We start from the raw sequence: 17,785 nt of genomic DNA on the forward strand, positions 1-17,785 counted from the left end.
TTACTGATCCATCTTGCAATCTTAATGTTCTAATTCAAAACCCATGTATTGATGTGCACACTCTCTGCATTCCTGGAAAGCTGTTCCAATAGAGTATCCTGGAAAATAACCAGTGAAGGCGCCTGGCACTGCTTTTATGTCTTTAGAATAAAAAGAAGAAAAATATTTAAAAATCCCAGACTATCTGGAAGCGTTGTTAGTGTGGGGCTATGAGTAGTAACTTTCTAAGTTCCCATGGCTGCTTGCTTCCTATCCCTTATTTTAACTTGAAAATGTCTCCAAACTTACCATTCCTCAGTTTGTCTACATTTAAACTATGTATAAGATTATCACCCTTGAAGAGGTTTGAGTTGAGGTGGTTCTGAAGCTTCTAGTTAAAAGATGCTATTTGAACCTGGTGACAATTACTTTGATGATGACAGCTCAGCACCCTCTCCGCTCGCTTCTTATTCTTTTGAACCACTGTTGTATAGAAGATGGCAATGTAACTTCTTCACTTTTTGTTAAACATTTCAAAGAATTCTGTTGCATTCTGCTTGAGACAGGTCTTTGGTAAGAACTGTGGTGCCTGTTGCTAGTGGCCCAGCACCTGCTCTGTGTTCTCTGCTCTTGGTGATGAGTTTACATTGAAAAAGAACTTTCTACCTGAAAGTTCCTGAAGTCCCAGCTGAACACACACAATTCAGTTCTGGCACAGTCCATGCTCGGGTAGAGAAGAGCACAGACACTTACGCTCTGTGTGGATAGAAGGAACGAACGAACTGTCTTGTACTAAAAAGTCTCTCCTTAAGCTCACAAATAAGGATCTTGACAGAGGGCTGCCCTCTGTTTTCAAGGTGACTTGTGATACACTCATCATGAACTGTAGTCCATGGTCTAAACTTTCGTAAACTGTATGGATAAAACTTATGCTCAGTAGATGGCCATGTGCTCAGTGAGCATCTGCTCTGTGTTCTAAGCATTTGTGAATTAACTTTGCAGAATCTGGTAGAGATATGGTGCCGGTAGTACTCTAGAATGTGGGCCAAGTTTAAGGATCGTTTTTATATTCATGCCTTTTTCAAATTATTACTACAAATCTGAGAGGAAAATTTTAGCCCAACCATAGGTAAGAAAAGTAAAGAGAGGTTAGGCAACTGGCTTATGTTTAACCCAGCTAGTAAATGACAAAGCCTATTTTCTATGTCATGTGCTTTTTACCATACTATAATTTCCTCCTATAATTAATAACACTTGTATACGTTAGAGCTTTACAACAGCCCTGTAATCCCATTAGTGCATTTGTGTAGTTGAGAGCACTACAGCAACCCTGAAATCCAAGTAGTATAGTATTAATATTTTATAGATGAAGACTTTTAAGTACCAGAAAAATACAGTGTCTTGCCTGATGGTACAAAACTATTAAGTTGTAGAACAGAGTGCAGCTTGCACCTACTTCCAATCCTGAATTCTCTGCTCTTTCTTCTCAGCACACTGGGAGGCTAGTGATTTTAGTACTCAGCAACATCTATCGAGCCCTTACCACGTACTGTGCCAGAGGCTATGACTCAATGCTGAAGAAACAGAATGACATGGCTCTGCCCCTTTATAATATAATGGTGGGGTTAGGACAAACACAGGAGAATACCTAACATTCAGTATAATTACACTAGTATAAGCAAAAGTAAACCAATGTAGTAACATAGTGAAGTAATAACTATGCCGCCGCTAATAGTAAACAATTTGAGGCATTATCTTAGGTATCAGACAGCCTTCTGAGAAGTTTTTCATGTTCATTCCTGCTAGTTTCCTCCAGGACCACGCATCAGTATTCATTTTCAACCTCTTCAGCTCTACTTGCTGCTTCTCCATAGTCTTTAACCATATTCAGGGCTCTCCTAGTTTAAGAGAAAACGTCTTGCCAGTTGCACCAATTCCCTACTCCCTCATGTTCCTGCCCAGTTTGTCATCCTATCTTTTTCCTCCCTTTCTCATCAAAACTTCTCAAAATGTTGACTGTACACCCTACTCTCTGGTTGTTCCTTTTCTCTTCCTTTCTGACTCTGCTTCCTCTGCCTGTCCCTTAGATACCAGTCCCTGAGAGTTCTGTTGTCCTCCTGTTCTTCCTCATAATATTTCCCATATTCTGCTAATGTACAAATCTTCACCTCTAGCTCCCATTTCTCACCCAATTTCAGACTGCTTGCCTCGATATCCCACAGATGCTTCAGATTGAACATGTCTAAAATGGAATTCATCGTTTTCCCCTTCCAACGAGGTCTCTTCATATTTTCTTCTTACTTAATGGCATCACAAGTCACCTGGTCACCCATACTGGAAACCAGGGGTCAGCCTTGACTCTGCCTTCCCCTCAGCTCCCGTAATTCCTGCAAAGCTTGCTTTCCAGACTGATCTTGAATCTGCCACTGCTTCCTATCTGTACTGCTGCTGTTTCACCTCGGGCCCTCATCATCTTGCTTCTGTATTCTTGCATTGTATTTTGTACTTCTCCCTGCCTATGGTGAGTTTTCAAAAGAATTTGATTGTTGTTTTATTCCCTTTCTTGAAACCTTCTGGTTTCTTCAAGTTTCCTACAGAATGAACTTCAGCCTCTTAATGCAGCACACACGATGTCCTCTGAACTTCCTGTTTAGATACTCCTATACTGTTTTCTGTTGGGTCTCTTAGGGTTACTCATATATACCATTGTACTTGCTCATTGGTAAACCTTTTTCATGACATCCCTTCTTCTTTGAGTACCATTTATCTTCCTTTTCCTGATTATTTTAGTAAAAAGCTTGATATCTGATAGTTGCAACTACAGAGGTCAATTAGTTGCCTCTATTTTGATTTATGTTTAATACAGATCCTAGGCCACCCCACACAAGATAATGTGTTAGCAGGCTGGTCAGGAGTTAGCATGTTGTTTACTCTAACCTGATTTAACCCATGCACAGGTACTGAAAGAATGCTGGAGTTACCATATTTGGATCCCTAGCTGAGGTTAGATAACTGAAGACTCCACCCAAACTCAAAACCAAAAGAAAGGACATTCTGAATTAGTTAGAAGTCCATTTGTAAGTGACTGGAAAATGGAAAAGAACAGTGGTTTATTTATCTTTCACTGAAATTTCCTGAGATATGCAACCCAGTACCAGTATGGCAGCCCAGTTTCATGAAGTCCTCAAGTACCCGGATCCCGTTCATCTCTACACTGCACCTGTCTTAGGGCGTGCAGTGCAGGGTGGCATCTGTTTTCTAGGCAGTAGACTTGAGGAAGAGACAGAGAAGGAGGGCAGAGCACACTCTGGTCATGCTTTAAGGATGATTCCCAGAAGCTGCCATAGAATACTTCCTTTATTTCTAACCTCCAAACTAGAACTTAATCATATATTCATTCCTATGTAGAAGTAACTATGAGCATAGTTAAAAAACTGTCTTACTGTGGAAGAAGAGGAGAATCGGTTTTGAGGGATAAATGTCAAAGGATTCATCCAAACTCTTCAGTCTGATGACTAGCCCACACCTTCCTTTTTAGTCCTTTTTCCTATTACACATGAACCCTGTGCCCCCACCAGAAGTCGTCCTGTTACCCTCGGCTTGGAATGACCGCCCAGTAGCACTGTTAATCTGCACTGCAGTTGTCATGTGCTGAATTGTATTGCTGCTATTTCTCTCCATATGTAGCTTCCCTAAATCAAATGGTCTCAGCACAGTACAAATTCTTGGGGACAGTGTCCATGTCTTAACATGTCTGCAGTGCCTTAGCCTAATGCCTTAGAAATAATTGGTTCTCAATATTTCATGTATGAGTAAGTAATTTTAATGATTTCTTGGTTTCTTGTAGGATTTTAGGGAAAGAAGATGGATCAACCTAGTGGGAGGAGTTTTATGCAAGTATTATGTGAAAAATACAGTCCTGAAAACTTTCCTTATCGCCGTGGTCCTGGGATGGGGGTCCATGTTCCAGCCACACCTCAGGGCTCTCCTATGAAAGGTAAGAAAGATGGGACCTACACATTTATTCATTTATTTTCAGGAGCTTACATAGGACATTAAACCATATACTGCCTTGTTTGCAGAAGACTTCTTTTATTTTGAATGAGTCAAGTTGTTTCTCCCTTGCTACGTTTTCAGCTTTTTGAAAACCCGAAAGACTTGTTTTCTTCCATATTAGCCAAAAGGCATTTTAGTGACACTGATAGGGCAAGAACAATATTTGAGTGATAATATTTCAAAGATGTATTCTTTCAAGGAACTTGGAGTGTGCAAGATAGGACAAGACTGGCCTGTGTCCTCTGTGACCTTACAGCCTGTTGGATTATAAGACATTCGCATTACAAAGATATAATACAAGTCTATGTTGAGTCAAATAAATGGCATAGTGATTGGAAAAGAAATTGAGAAGAGAGTTAATTAGTATGATCAGGAAAGGGTTTAAAGCTATGAGACTTGAACTACCCCTTTAAGACTGTAGACTAGAGGAGACAAAATTCTAGGAGAGGGGTTTGATGTGAGCAAATCTCCAACTAGAAAGGGGCCAGGTGTATTTTTTGCTTGCATTTTAGCTTGATGTAATTAATAGTTCTTGGAGGTAGTTGAATATTAAACAGTGTTTTAGTTCCTGTGTCCAAAGGTTACTGAGTGTTTGTTATTTCTCAATACAACTGCCACTCCATATAAACTGGGATGGCAGGAAGAAGTATACTTTTTACTTGGTCATTTTTTTTTTTCAGGATCTTTCTCGTTCTGAGAAATTTGATACTGAAAAATCATATAATTTGAGGCCTCCATTAATAAAATAGTACCTTTGTGAGTCCTTGTTTTATACCAAATAGGGAAGAGTGGTTGAATTCTCATGGTTATCCTTTTTATTAGAGATAGTAATAGTGGTTTTATTGATAACATGTATTTTCGAACAAGGCAGTAGTTTACCCCAGTTTGACGAGATTCACTGAATAGTTAAGACTCTGCTACACTTTCTGCCATTATAATTACATTTTTTAAGAAGGCTAACTTTTCATAAGGGATATATGGTACATGGATATGAAATGGGAATGATTCATGAACAAGTATGCAAGAAGGAGATACAGGGTTTCAAATGGATCCACTTAAGTGAGAAGGATTTCTTGAATGATACGAACTGAAGAACACAGTGTTTTAGCAAATGGGCCATCTAGTGGTGTGAGATCATTTTCAAAGGCAGCAGAAGGTGAAAATACACAACAGACAGAGGGAAAGGAGCTATCCAGAATGATACTTTTGAACTAAATTTAAAAAAGAAAATTGAGGCCAATAAGAAGCTTGTGGTAGTCCAGACAAGAATAACATGGCTCTGGTGTCTGGATGGTTAAGATGATGGCATGGATGATAGCTCTGTTGTTGGTAGTTGACATAAACAGTCCTGTTAGACATACAGCCTAAGGCCTTTTTTGGTGATATTAGTCCAGTACTTCTAATCTCCTCCTAATTCCAGTTTAGAACTCTGTACCCCTGGGTCCCATCATATCCTGTATTTTCCATCTCCTTCTGTAATGTCATGATTTTGATTCCTGGAGGTTGAATGTGTGTAGACAAGAATTGGGCTATTCAGAAAGTTTTGTTTCCCCCATGACTCAGATCGCCTCAACCTCCCAAGTGTCCTGGTGTTGAACAGCTGTGGAATAACATGTGCAGGAGATGAAAAAGAAATCGCCGCCTTCTGTGCTCATGTGTCGGAACTAGATCTTTCTGACAACAAACTGAAAGACTGGCATGAGGTAAATGTACTGCCTTTTGGTAAAATGTAGCAATAACCATTGTATTATTGTTTATATTATTACATAGTCTACTCAGTTCTTGATTCTCACTTGTGATTTCTTATTGTCTCTATGTCTCATGATAAATAACTGACTGCTTCACTTGTTCTATTTATTAACTTTGTTATTGCTGATTTGTTTTTCATTAATGTGAGAAGCACTGAGGAACTTTATTCCAGGCATCAAGAAGTTAATAAGACTACAGAGGTTTAGACTCTTAACAATGTGTAAAATTTTCTACTGTTTCACTGGTGGACACATCCTATTCTTATTCTCTACTACTTCACATTTATTAGTATAAATTGACAAAATTGCTTGAGCTTGAAACCAAGTTATACCAATATTTGTTCTTGTTACTGAAATTTATTTCAAATTCCAAAAATATTTTAGAACTTTACCTTACATTTTTAAGTTACTTTGGTAGTTTGACATAACTTATGTCTTTTGACCTCAGAGTAACTCTAAACCAAGTACACAAGTAAAACTGTAATAACATTCTCTCGTACTATTATATATAACATTCCTACCTGATTATAACATTACCTGATAGGAGCTACCCTTAAGACAAGGGAAAAATTGTTCTTCCTACTTGATTCATTCTCCTGCCTTAATGTAGGCTCTTACTCTTGCTTGGACCATTGGAAAAGCTTCCTAATGGATTTTCCTGCCTCTGATTTTATTCTTCCTCTGAGCTGTTTTCTACAGTTCTGCTAGACTCTTTTTTTTTTAAATGTATGATTTTATTTTATTTTTTTATTTTGCTATCATTAATGTACTATTACATGAACATGCCAGACACTTTTTTAATAAAATGAAATATGGTTTTGACACTCTCCTGCTTGAAATCTTTTAGTTGCTTTTCACTGCCTAGAAACTAAGGTCGGAGCTCTCTTAAGTGTGGCCCTCCATCATGTAGCCCTTTGCTATTTCTAGAGCTTTATCTCCATCTTTAGCCACAGGCCCTTTCACACAGCTCATGATAAACTCTTGACATGAACATCTTCCTTACTTTTATTCATTCTGAATGTACTGTACTGTTCCTCCTCTTATCTACCCTGCTACTTCCTATGTATCTTTCAAGACTTGGCCCAGGTTGCTATTCCTCTGTGAAACTTTCTCTGGCCCTCACTCAGGCAGTCAGATTACTCTAGCACCTGTGTCAGGCTGCGCTGAAAGGATTTATCACAATGTAATCACTTGCTTACTTGACAGTTTTCCTACCAGACTATGAGCTTATTCAAATTGGAGATTTTTGTCTTTTTTTATCATCAGTGCCCAGCATACAATGTATTCAAATGTTGGTTGAATGCATTAATAAATAAATGATGATATCGTAAGGATTGATCAAGACCATGTGCTCCAACTTTTCCTCTCATCTTAAGAAAGTCTCTTAATTCTTTAGTGCTTTAGTTTGCTCATCCATAAGACAGGGTTGCTGATAAAATTAATTGTTAAAGGTACTTTGTAGGTATTAGATGCTTTTCAAATTCTAAGACAGCTTTTTGGTTTAAGAGAAATCTATATAACCTAGTTTCCTTCAGTTTTTCTTATATTTGTCCATTTCATAATCTTGTTTAATCTGGTAATTGTGCTCCTGGTTATATTTCCTATTTTTATTAGGATGTTTACCAAAATTCATTGAACTACATGCCTCTTGATTTCTAAGTGACTTGTTACTGTATGCATGTGTAATGGGTTGTTCAGGAAACAGTCTCTGTATATGTATTAATTCATTGATTTACTTATGTATTCAACTGGGATAGTTCATTGTTCAACAAGTTTCAGTCTGTGCCTTCTTGGTCCTTTGAAACGCTTATTTGGCATGTCTGTTCTAACCACACTGCACAGATGCAAAGAGAACACCTTGTTCATCCACTTTCTCCACAGTCCCCCAGTAATCCTACTGTTGAACCTCTGGTGAGAATTTTTTGACCTGCACGGCAACAAGGCAAACCAAGTCTTCCTCTGCGTCATTGCAGCTCCTGTGGTCACAGGCTGATTCTCCTCAATTTGTTTCTTTGGGAAATAAAATTTCACAAAGGTTTTGTGCTTTGACCTATGCTTTGACCCCATACATAAGCTTTTGCTAACTGGCAGCAACAGTTTACTAGTGACATGGTTACTTTCTTAAGATGGATCCAAACACAGAGTTTACACTAGGTAATTCGGTAATTCAGCCTTTTCTCTGCTTAGACAAGGGTCTACACCAAATATTTTTCAGGCTGCGTTGATACATACAGCCAGAGTAGAGTGCAGTTTGTGTGTCCTGTGTGTGCTCCACAGCCTGTGTTCACATAAACCTTTGTTGTTGTTACGCTTCAGATTTCCATTTTCCAGTTTATTTTTGTTTTTATCATTTATATTTTGTCCTTTGTTGATCCCAGTCTTGTAGAATATATGTCAGAGCACAGAGAGATGGGAGAAATACTGACAGCAAAAGATACTGATTTTTAGGATTGATTAAACTCTTTGCCAGGTTACAAATGCTTCATAGGCCACAGTTTTAAGACATTACATTTCAATCCCATTACAGCCCATATATCTGATTACCAAAGAGATCATTTTGTCCCTAGCCACTAACTAGGTTTACTTCAGCCAGTATTTGATATAACAATGTGGAACAAAATAATACAGTTTGGCCTTTTTTTTGTTTTGAATGTTGCTAATGTTATGAGTAACTTCTTTTATAGTTTAAACTATTGGCTGCTGTATATCCAGAGACTAAGATAAATATGAGTGGGAAGTATAATACTTTTGGGGGAGGCAAACATTTGTCTCCGTCATTCTAAAATTGGGCATCTATGTGTAAAATAAAGTGCAATTTTTAGCTTTTGACTCGAAGTTTTGACTAAGTAGATTTTTGTCTGACCTTTCCCAAGGTATCTCCTTTTTGCTCCTTTCCTTATCAAAACCATTCTATAAAAGAAATTAAACCAAGTAGGTGAGGGGAGGGAGGAATTCACCACTCAGGTGAGGTAGAGAATAGGTTCGGTATAAATTTACAGATTGTTATCTTATAGAACTTTCCCCATTTTTCTTACAACTTTGGTTTCCTCCTTTTTAGAAGTCAGAGTACAGGGTCTCCTATCAAGTCACAGAATTGTGGAGACCTAAAAGGTGATGTCCGCTTATCCCCACGTGCTTGCACATATCCCAGTGCAGTGGGCGAGTCCTTTTTATTTTTTGATTCAAAAAAAAAAAGTCAATACACTGACCTAGAAAGTCACTAAATGTTTGTCAGCCTTTGCTATTAGGACATTTTTCTTCCACAAGTAAATTTAACAGTGTAATGAATATAATATTTTCTCAAATTTTATCATTAATTTAAAGTTACTCCAAAATCCTTCTTTAATTTCAGCCTTTTGAAGAAAATATCTGTTTCTAACACATATTATTTTTCCTGCTTGAATTATTAGACTACAGTCCAACTTTATCTTTTAAGGATATTCCAGGGCTAATGAATCACTATTCTAAATCTTTATTCTCACTGGATAGTAGGGTAGGTATGGGCTATTAAGATTGCATCACATATCTGCCAGCCTTGGGAATTCTCCTAGAAATTGCTTCACAAACCCTTAAATTATCCATTGTGGGGGGCATTTTCCTCTTTATTATAAAAATGAAATAAGATACTTGGTGGTCAGCAAAGGGTTTATTTAACTGGGCAGTACTGTAATTAGCAGTTACTCCTTATGCTGGGGTTGGAGTGTGGTTTCTCTTCATCTCTTTTTGCTCTTCAAAGAGGTAGAATGTAGCCGGTCACTGTCTTCTGTATGAAAGTCTTGCATATCATTAGGATTCAGGTGGTAGAGTGCATTAATGGATTGGACCCTCTGTGGACTGTTTAACTGTGTTGTGGCGAAGACAAAAACCTCAAACTCTAGCCCTATGTCACACAAATGCTTGGTACCATTTGGTCACAAAAAGGATTAAGCAGGAGAATATATACAGACTAGTATAAATTCTTTACATTTTAAACTGAAATCTAGTGTGTTTTCTTTAAAAGACTGCTCAATTTCTTTTCCATTTGTGAGATTATGATAAGAATGGTCCATTCAAAGGGTTAACATGTAGAATAGCTGAGATAGTGTATGTGAGGACCATTCCCTCTGACACACTTCTCTGAAACTTCTTGAAATTAGTCTACTTCTCACTGATTTTAGAGCTCCTGAACTGGATAGGCACATAGATCTGTGTAAAGTACAGATTACTTTTTCTTTCTACCCATAGCTTTCAACAAGAGGTACCTATACACCTCAGAAAAGCAACAGGTATCCAGGTCCCATCCATGAAATTTGTCCCACTTTTGAAGCTTCTGATTCAACAGTTTATGGTGGATCATAGGAATCAGCACATTTTTGAAATTCTAACAACGATTTTAAATATGACATATAATAAAAATAAATACGCAATGACATAAGCCAGAGTTGAGACATTAGTTCATACTATACTTAATCATGTTAGTAATAGTTACATTTATGGAATGATTTTGTGCCACTAATTTATTCAACTAACATTAAGTGCCCGCTCTGCAGTGGTGAACTAGTTAGGTGCTACTCCTCCTTTCACAGGGTTTACATTCTACTGGGGTGTGGGTAAGGAAACAGGTTTCTAAAAGATGTACCAATCACTGTATTAAGTGCTTTATCATCCTACCAGCAATCCTGTGAAAGGGGTGGGTGCTCTTTCCTCTAGGTTGCAAATGAGGAAACCAAGAGTTGGAAAGGTTATGTAACTTGTCAAACCACACAGCTAGGAAGTGTTGGGACCTATAAACCCAAGTTTCCTAACTCTAAAACTGGTCCTAACTATCCTTTCGTACTCCTTTTCTTACAACGTTTAGTTACTGCATTGCCAGGTGTTTAACACTTAATACATTTACTGGGCTCCTAATGTTTCTTTCATACTTGTTTAAGCTAGCTCTTCATTTTTTTTCTGATTATATTTATAATTTGCTAGTTGTAATTTACAAACTAGGTGTGGTCTACTGAAAAGAACAGTGGCTCAGATTTTTAAATCCTAGATTTGGCTTTTGTGACTCTGAGGCCTTAATCAAATTATTTAATGTCTCTGAGCCTAGATGTCTTCCTTTATTAAAATAAACATAATATTTGTTATCTTGCAACTTGTTCTGAGAATTTGGTGAAATAAGCCATGTCAAAGAGACTGATACTATGCAGAGCAAATAGTAAAGTCAGTAATGCTCATTTCCTTTTCTTTTTCAGCTTTTGTCTACCAAGTTGCTAGCTAAATCATTAAATTAATTGTCATGTTTTCTCTTTCACTATATAGTTAGGGATACTCTGTGTTTTTGTGTAAATATTTTATAGTTTGGTACATCTTTGAATTGAACCAAGCTGAAACTGTTTTCTAATTGACTGTGACTATGTAGCCAGTTTTGAAAACCTGAACTGTTACCAGTTGTCTTCAGTAAACCTTCAATTAGCCTTTATGTTGTACTGAGGATGGAAGTAAGGATTCAAGAACAATTAACATAACCCAGTCTCAGCTCTTCTGAAACTTGTAGCCTCAGATGTCATCTAAACTATCTTTTCTCCATTTATCAAAGAGAGTATAATAGAGAACAGAATCCAGAATCTTGCCAAAGGCAACATGGGAAATCTTTCTTTTGTACCATTAATTTTCAGTTGTGCCACTGTTTCATAGAAAGATTAATTACTTGCCAAGATTTGTGGGTAAATCTTGGGTACTGTCTGTGGGTACCATCTGTGGGTACCATCACTAACGTAGGACCTCTGATGTGAATGGCCCTTTGCCTGGAGCCCCACTCGCTTAGGCTTTCTTGAGCATGATTGCTATTTAAAAGCTCTGATTACTGCCTCATACGCTTTTCTTTTTTTCTTCCTAGGTCAGTAAAATTGTGTCAAATGTTCCCCAGTTGGAGTTTCTAAATCTGAGTTCCAACCCTCTGAATTTGTCGGTTTTAGAAAGAACGTGTGCTGGGTCCTTCTCTGGGGTTCGCAAACTTGTTCTCAACAACAGCAAAGCTTCTTGGGAGACCGTCCACACGATACTGCAGGAGTTACCAGAGTAAGCCCAGAGAGTGCGATGGAGAGGGCCTCTGTTACCATCTGTGTTAGTACATAGGATTACTGCTGATCTCCCATCTCAGAAATGCTAGAACTGCAGATTGAAAGGAAAATGAGCTTAGAAAAATGAAGTAATCAGAATGAGGCTCTGAGAACAATCTGGTAGCTTTTTCATTGTAATACTTGTTCAGTGTTGAATGGCACCAAGACATAGGATATGCCATCCTTTGACTAAAAAATATCCCTGAAAAGCACTTATCATTCCTAGATCAAACCAACCTTTCTCCATTTTAATCTTCTGATTACCTGATTGCAGAATTTTGCCTCAGCCCTTTTCTTTGGTAAGAAAAGAAATCATAGTATCTCTAAAATATACAAACTCTCAGATGATTAAGTACGTAGCTGGCCTGATGGAAAATGGCAGCTTATTCTTACTCAATAATTGAAGCAAGAAATTACCTTTTTGTTTGTCAGTTTAGAAATACTTTGTTATGTTTGTTTCTATCTATCTTTGAATATGCACATAAGTGTCCAGAGGAAGTAGTTTAAGGAAATACATGAAGCTGAAGTTAGTCTAAATATGGAAATTATCAAAGCCTTTCAGAATCCGGTCTCACCCCATTTCTTCCATCTTTGTTTCTTACTCTCACTCTAGTGGGATTAGTTTCTTCCTTGCATGCAACATCTAACATGGCCTAGAATGAGCTATTAAACCCCTGTTCCACTTACTAACCAAACGACCTTTGATGAGCTAGTTAACATCTTTGAGCTCTGTTTCATAGTCTATAAAATGGGCATAATTGTATCTACGTTGCCTAAAATAGAAGAACAGTTTATAAAGCACCTGACACAGGGCCTGACGCAGTGTAGGAATTCAGTAAATGTTAGTTATTATTTCTATTTCTAAACATTTGTTCATGTTGTCTCCTGGATTTTCTGTTATTTCCTCTCAACTTATGCAAGTCTACTCCTCCTTCAGGGCCAGGATTATTGTAACTACAGTTTCACTTCCATTCCTGTATATGAACTACTCTTGTACTTACAGTTTTAGTACTGCTTAATTCAGCATTAATTATTTAACCACAAAATTAATTTAGTACTGGGTTATTGCCCTGCTGTTTTATGTATCTTAGGTTTGTCTTCCCAGCTTTAATGTCAGGAAGACATCCTTCTATTTTCTCTACAAACCCTGTCAGAATCTCACACATAGTAGGCATTTATTTATGGATTGAATAAAAATAGGTGCAAATTAGAAACTTAACTGCTGTGAACAATAAAATATTTCCTTTTCTCTCTGCAGTTTGGAGGAGCTCTTCCTGTGCCTTAATGACTATGAAACAGTGTCTTGTCCTTCAATTTGCTGTCATTCTCTTAAGCTACTGCATATAACAGACAATAACCTCCAAGACTGGACTGAAATACGAAAGTTAGGAGTTATGTTTCCTTCACTGGATACTCTTGTCCTGGCCAACAATCATTTGAATGCTATTGAGGAGCCTGATGATTCATTGGCCAGATTGTTTCCTAATCTACGATCCATCAGCCTCCACAAGTCAGGTGAGGTCCAGGCTTGTGCTCATTCTCTATGCAAATTGATCTGAGCTTATGCATGAAACACAATGTGTCCTCCTTTCAGTCATAGCTCTGCCTTCTTATAGGATGCATTTTTAGTAGTGACATGTAGATGCCTATTGATTTGCTCGATTTAAGGCATTCATTCATTTTCATAAATGCTCTGCTAAATATCAAGGGGCAAAGCATCATATTAGCTATTTTATTTTTTATTTTATATATAAAAGAGATCATGCTATAAAGGATTGAAGTGAAATTGATGAATTAGGTAGTAAAAGGTAGAGTAAAAAGACTGCAGAGAATTACAAACTAGTCTGTTTTGCCTGGCTTTCTGTTAAGGAATCCCAATTGCTGTGCCTTTCAAATGGTCACTTTTCTTTTCCAGTATTTATATATAATTAATTGCCAGTTTGCTGCCATTTGATTGTATGTATCACAGGAATGCATGTTTTTAGCCTATTTTAAAATACTAACTTTATTTTTTAGAACAGTTTTAGATTCACTGTAAAGTTGAGCAAAAAGTACTGAGAGTTCCCACATACTCTGCCTCACATACCCCAACCTTCCCTCTTGTCAACGTCTGAGCACCAAAATGAGACATTTGTTATTGATATGTCATCATCCAAAGTCCATAGTGTACATTAGGGTTCACTCTTGGTGTTCCACATTCTGCAGGTTTGGACAAATGTGTAATAACATGGAGCCACCATTGTAGTATCATACAGAATAATTTCCCCGGCCCGACAATCCCCTGTGCTCTACCTGTTCATTCATCCATCCCTCCCCACCCAGTCCCTGGCAACTGCTGATCTTTTTACTGTCTCTGTAGTTTTGCCTTTTGTCATATAGTTGGAATTATATGGTATGTAGCCTTTTCATGTTGGCTTCTTACACTCAGTAGTGTGCAGTTAAGTTTCCTCCATGTCTTTTCATGGTTTGATAGCTCATTCTTTTTTATGCTGAATAATATTCCATTATCTGGATGTACCACAGTTTATTTATTCACTCATAAACTGAAGGACATCTTGATCTCTTCCAAGTTCAGGCAATTATGAATAAAGCTGCTATAAGCCTCCATGTACAGGTTTTTGTGTGGATGTGAGTTTTCAGCTCATTTGGGTAAATAAATCAAGGAGTGAAGTTGCTAGATGATACAGTGAGAGTATGTTTAATTTTGTGAGAAACTGCCAAGCTGGCTTCCAACGTGGCTGTACCATTTAGCAGTCCCACCAGCCATGACTGAGAGTTGTTACCTCCCACCCTGGTCATCATTTGAGGTTGTCAGTGTTTCGGGTTTTGGCCATTCTAATAGGTGTATATTAGTGTCTTGTTTCAATTTGAAATCCCTGATGACACATGATGTTAAACATCTTCTCATGTGTTCACTTGCCATCTGTGCATCTTTTGTGAGATGTCTGTTCAGATAGATGTTTGACCCATTTTTTAATCAAGTTGTTCATTTCCTTGTTGTTGAGTTTTATGCATTAAATTTTATATATTTTAGATAGTAATCCTTTATCAGATGTATCTTTAACTAATGTATTCTGGCTTTTCTTCTCATTCTCTTGACATTGTATTTCAGCCTATTTCAAAACAACTACATAACTAAAAGTAACTCTATAATAATCTGCAGCTGAAAAAAACATAAGCAGTTTAATTCTCCAGAGAGTTTGTAAGGGTGGGAGTTAAGTTTTAAAAACCAGTGTTTTGCATAAGGAAGCTGTTTAGTTCACAACTCAACACCCCTTGAGCTAACCTTATTCCTCCCCCTAGACAGAAATGCCACTCTGAAGCGAAGGAAATGGTTGTGACTTGGGATAGCGATGCCCCCGAGCCTCATATTGTTGCTCCTCTGCCTTTACCCTTGCTGAACATTATTAAAAATAGGAAGGGACTACGTTGTTCCCTGAAATAAAATTGACTTGCTTCCATATTATAGGAGTATTTTTCCTACCAGTGCCTGGTCTTGACTTGGATGATGCATTTGCTCACAGCCATAGAAAGAATTTCATTTTAGGATCAAACAATCTTAATTTGTTGTTCTTCAATCAGGGTTTGTTTTGTTTTTGTTTGTTTCAATTTTTGAATGTTTTCCCTGTCCCCCAAATGAGGGCAGTGTGAAAGAGTGATAATATTTAGTTTCTGGTTCTATTGACCTTGTCCCATTTTAGAATTTGTTAGGTAAGAATTTGAGTCTAACAGTATCAGTTCTGATCAGTAGTTACGTTCTATGAGTCTGTATTTGATGAGATTACATCACATCACGTTTCTGGTAATCATGGCATACAACCTGCTTATTGAAACTACCAGTAACCTCCCTTTATAAGCTATTTGGGTAGAGAATCAATTGATGAGTGGATATTGAAGAATAAAAGGCTCTACTTGACCACTGACCCCTTGGATTACAGGAATAGCAGAGGCTGTAGGGAAGTTTCATGGTGTTTACCTATATTCCATTCTTTCCTTGGAGAAAGAAGAATATCAGGATATCTAGTTTATGGCCATTTTAACATTTCTGCTATTAACTGAAGTAATTTTTTTTGCTATGTTTATCTTCTTACTTGTGTACTTTTCAGGGTTTACTTAAACAATATGTTTCTCAAATTAGGTTTGCAGTCCTGGGAAGACATTGACAAACTAAATTCATTCCCCAAACTTGAAGAAGTCAGATTGTTAGGAATTCCTCTTCTGCAGCCATATAGCACGGAGGAGCGAAGGAAATTGGTAATAGCCAGGTCTGTTGTCCTGATTACTCTGGTCTCTTTTCTCGGGGCCTTGCTGTTTCATCAAAGGGATGATGCACTGTTTGGGGGAGAATGCACTGTAAGTTTATTCCTCTTTGAAAAAGACTGTGGTTGCTTCTGTAACTCCGAAGACTGGAAAGAATACAATAGGGTGAGAAAAACGTATGATGTAATTGACCTGCCAAGACTGCTGAAAAATACCCATAAAAATACAACCTATTTTTATACTTTTCAATATTTGCAATATTTGAAAAAATTTTGGGTCACAGAGAAAAGTAGGTGTAATGAGTCCTATTTTCATTGCCCTTATTTTTTCTGTTAACATAGTGGACATTTCAAGTGTAAATACCTGAAAATTGGACTGTTTCATTAGTATAAAACTTGAGAGAGCAGCCTGTTTTTTTCTTGAATATAGATTGACTTAAATATAACTAACCCATTGTTATCTTCCTCCTCTGACTCCTGCCTTAGTGTCTCAGTCTCTCCCCCTACAGACCACTGAAAAATACCCCATTACATTTATTTTGAATGAGATTTTAACAGCAGTAAGATTTGGGCTCAGATATAAAGGGCCATGGAGCTTTGATTTGTTCTCTTTGTGTACTATACAAAGTGGTTTTGAAGGGGAAACAGTAGGCTTTAAGGTTCCCTAAAGAAGAGTGGTTCTTTAAACAGGGTATTGATCTTTCTGACTTTATTTTCTTTACACAGTTCTTTTGTAATGATAATAAATTAATTCCTGAACTATATAACCAAATTGTAACTGATACTTTGTAGACCTGTGCTGTCCAATATGGTACTAATAACCATGTGTGGCTTTTCAGTGCTTAAATTATGGCTAGTTTGAGTTAAATGTGCTATAAGTGTAAAATAAACCCTGGATTTCAAATACTTTATATTAAAAAAAAGTAAAAATCTCATTAATTATTTAAGTATTGATTATAGGCTGACATTAAGCAAAATAAGTTATTAAAATTAAGTTCACCTATTTTATTTTACTTTTTAAAATGTAGCTACTATAGGATTTATTTATTTTTATTTTTAAAAATATTTATTGAAATTTTGTTGACATAATATTATATTGGTATCAGGTGTACAACATAGTGATTCAACAATTACATACATTGTGAAATGCTCACCATGATAAGTATAGTCACCAACTGTCACCATTCAAAGTTACTGCAATATTACTGACTATATTCCCTATACTGTACTTTTCATCCCTGTGACTTATTTATTTTATAATTGGAAGTTTGTCCCTCTATTCCCTTCACCTATTTTGCCCTTCCCCTCACCTACCTCTACTGTGGCAACCATCAGTTTGTTCTCTATTTATGAGTCTCTGTTTTGTTTGTTCATTTATTTTATTTTTTAGATTCCACATATAAGTGAAATCATTCGGTATTTGTCTTTCGCTGTCTTAGTTCACTTATCATAACGCCCTTAGGTCCCATCCATGTTTTTGCAAATGACAAGATTTCACTCCTTTTTATGGCTGAATAATACATATGTACCACATCTTCTTTATCCATGGGCACTTGTTTTCATATTGACTATTTTAAATAATGCTGCAATAAACATAGGGGTGCATATATCTTTTCAAATTAGTGATTTGGGTTTTTTTGGGGGGAGGGTAAATATC

The 17,785-nt window shown here is 37.1% G+C and overlaps 1 protein-coding gene across 4 annotated transcripts in view; it reads left to right on the plus strand.

Moving 5' to 3' along the window:
- Positions 1-17,785, plus strand: part of TBCEL (tubulin folding cofactor E like) — a 66,485-nt gene that overhangs the window by 17,816 nt on the left and 30,884 nt on the right. For 3 of the 4 annotated variants that reach the window (XM_036887622.2, XM_036887621.2, XM_057490549.1), the window contains 5 exons: positions 3,827-3,976; positions 5,599-5,738; positions 11,647-11,828; positions 13,128-13,384; positions 16,008-16,134. In XM_036887622.2, the coding sequence (XP_036743517.1) occupies positions 3,844-3,976; positions 5,599-5,738; positions 11,647-11,828; positions 13,128-13,384; positions 16,008-16,134 (839 nt within the window). In that variant the 5' untranslated portion in view covers positions 3,827-3,843. Of the gene's footprint in view, positions 1-3,826; positions 3,977-5,598; positions 5,739-10,787; positions 10,971-11,646; positions 11,829-13,127; positions 13,385-16,007; positions 16,135-17,785 lie in introns of those variants that run through there. The other variant, XM_036887623.2, reaches the window with a different exon arrangement.

Source organism: Manis pentadactyla, chromosome 13 (genome assembly GCF_030020395.1).
Source record: "Manis pentadactyla isolate mManPen7 chromosome 13, mManPen7.hap1, whole genome shotgun sequence".
Lineage (NCBI taxonomy): Eukaryota > Metazoa > Chordata > Mammalia > Pholidota > Manidae > Manis > Manis pentadactyla.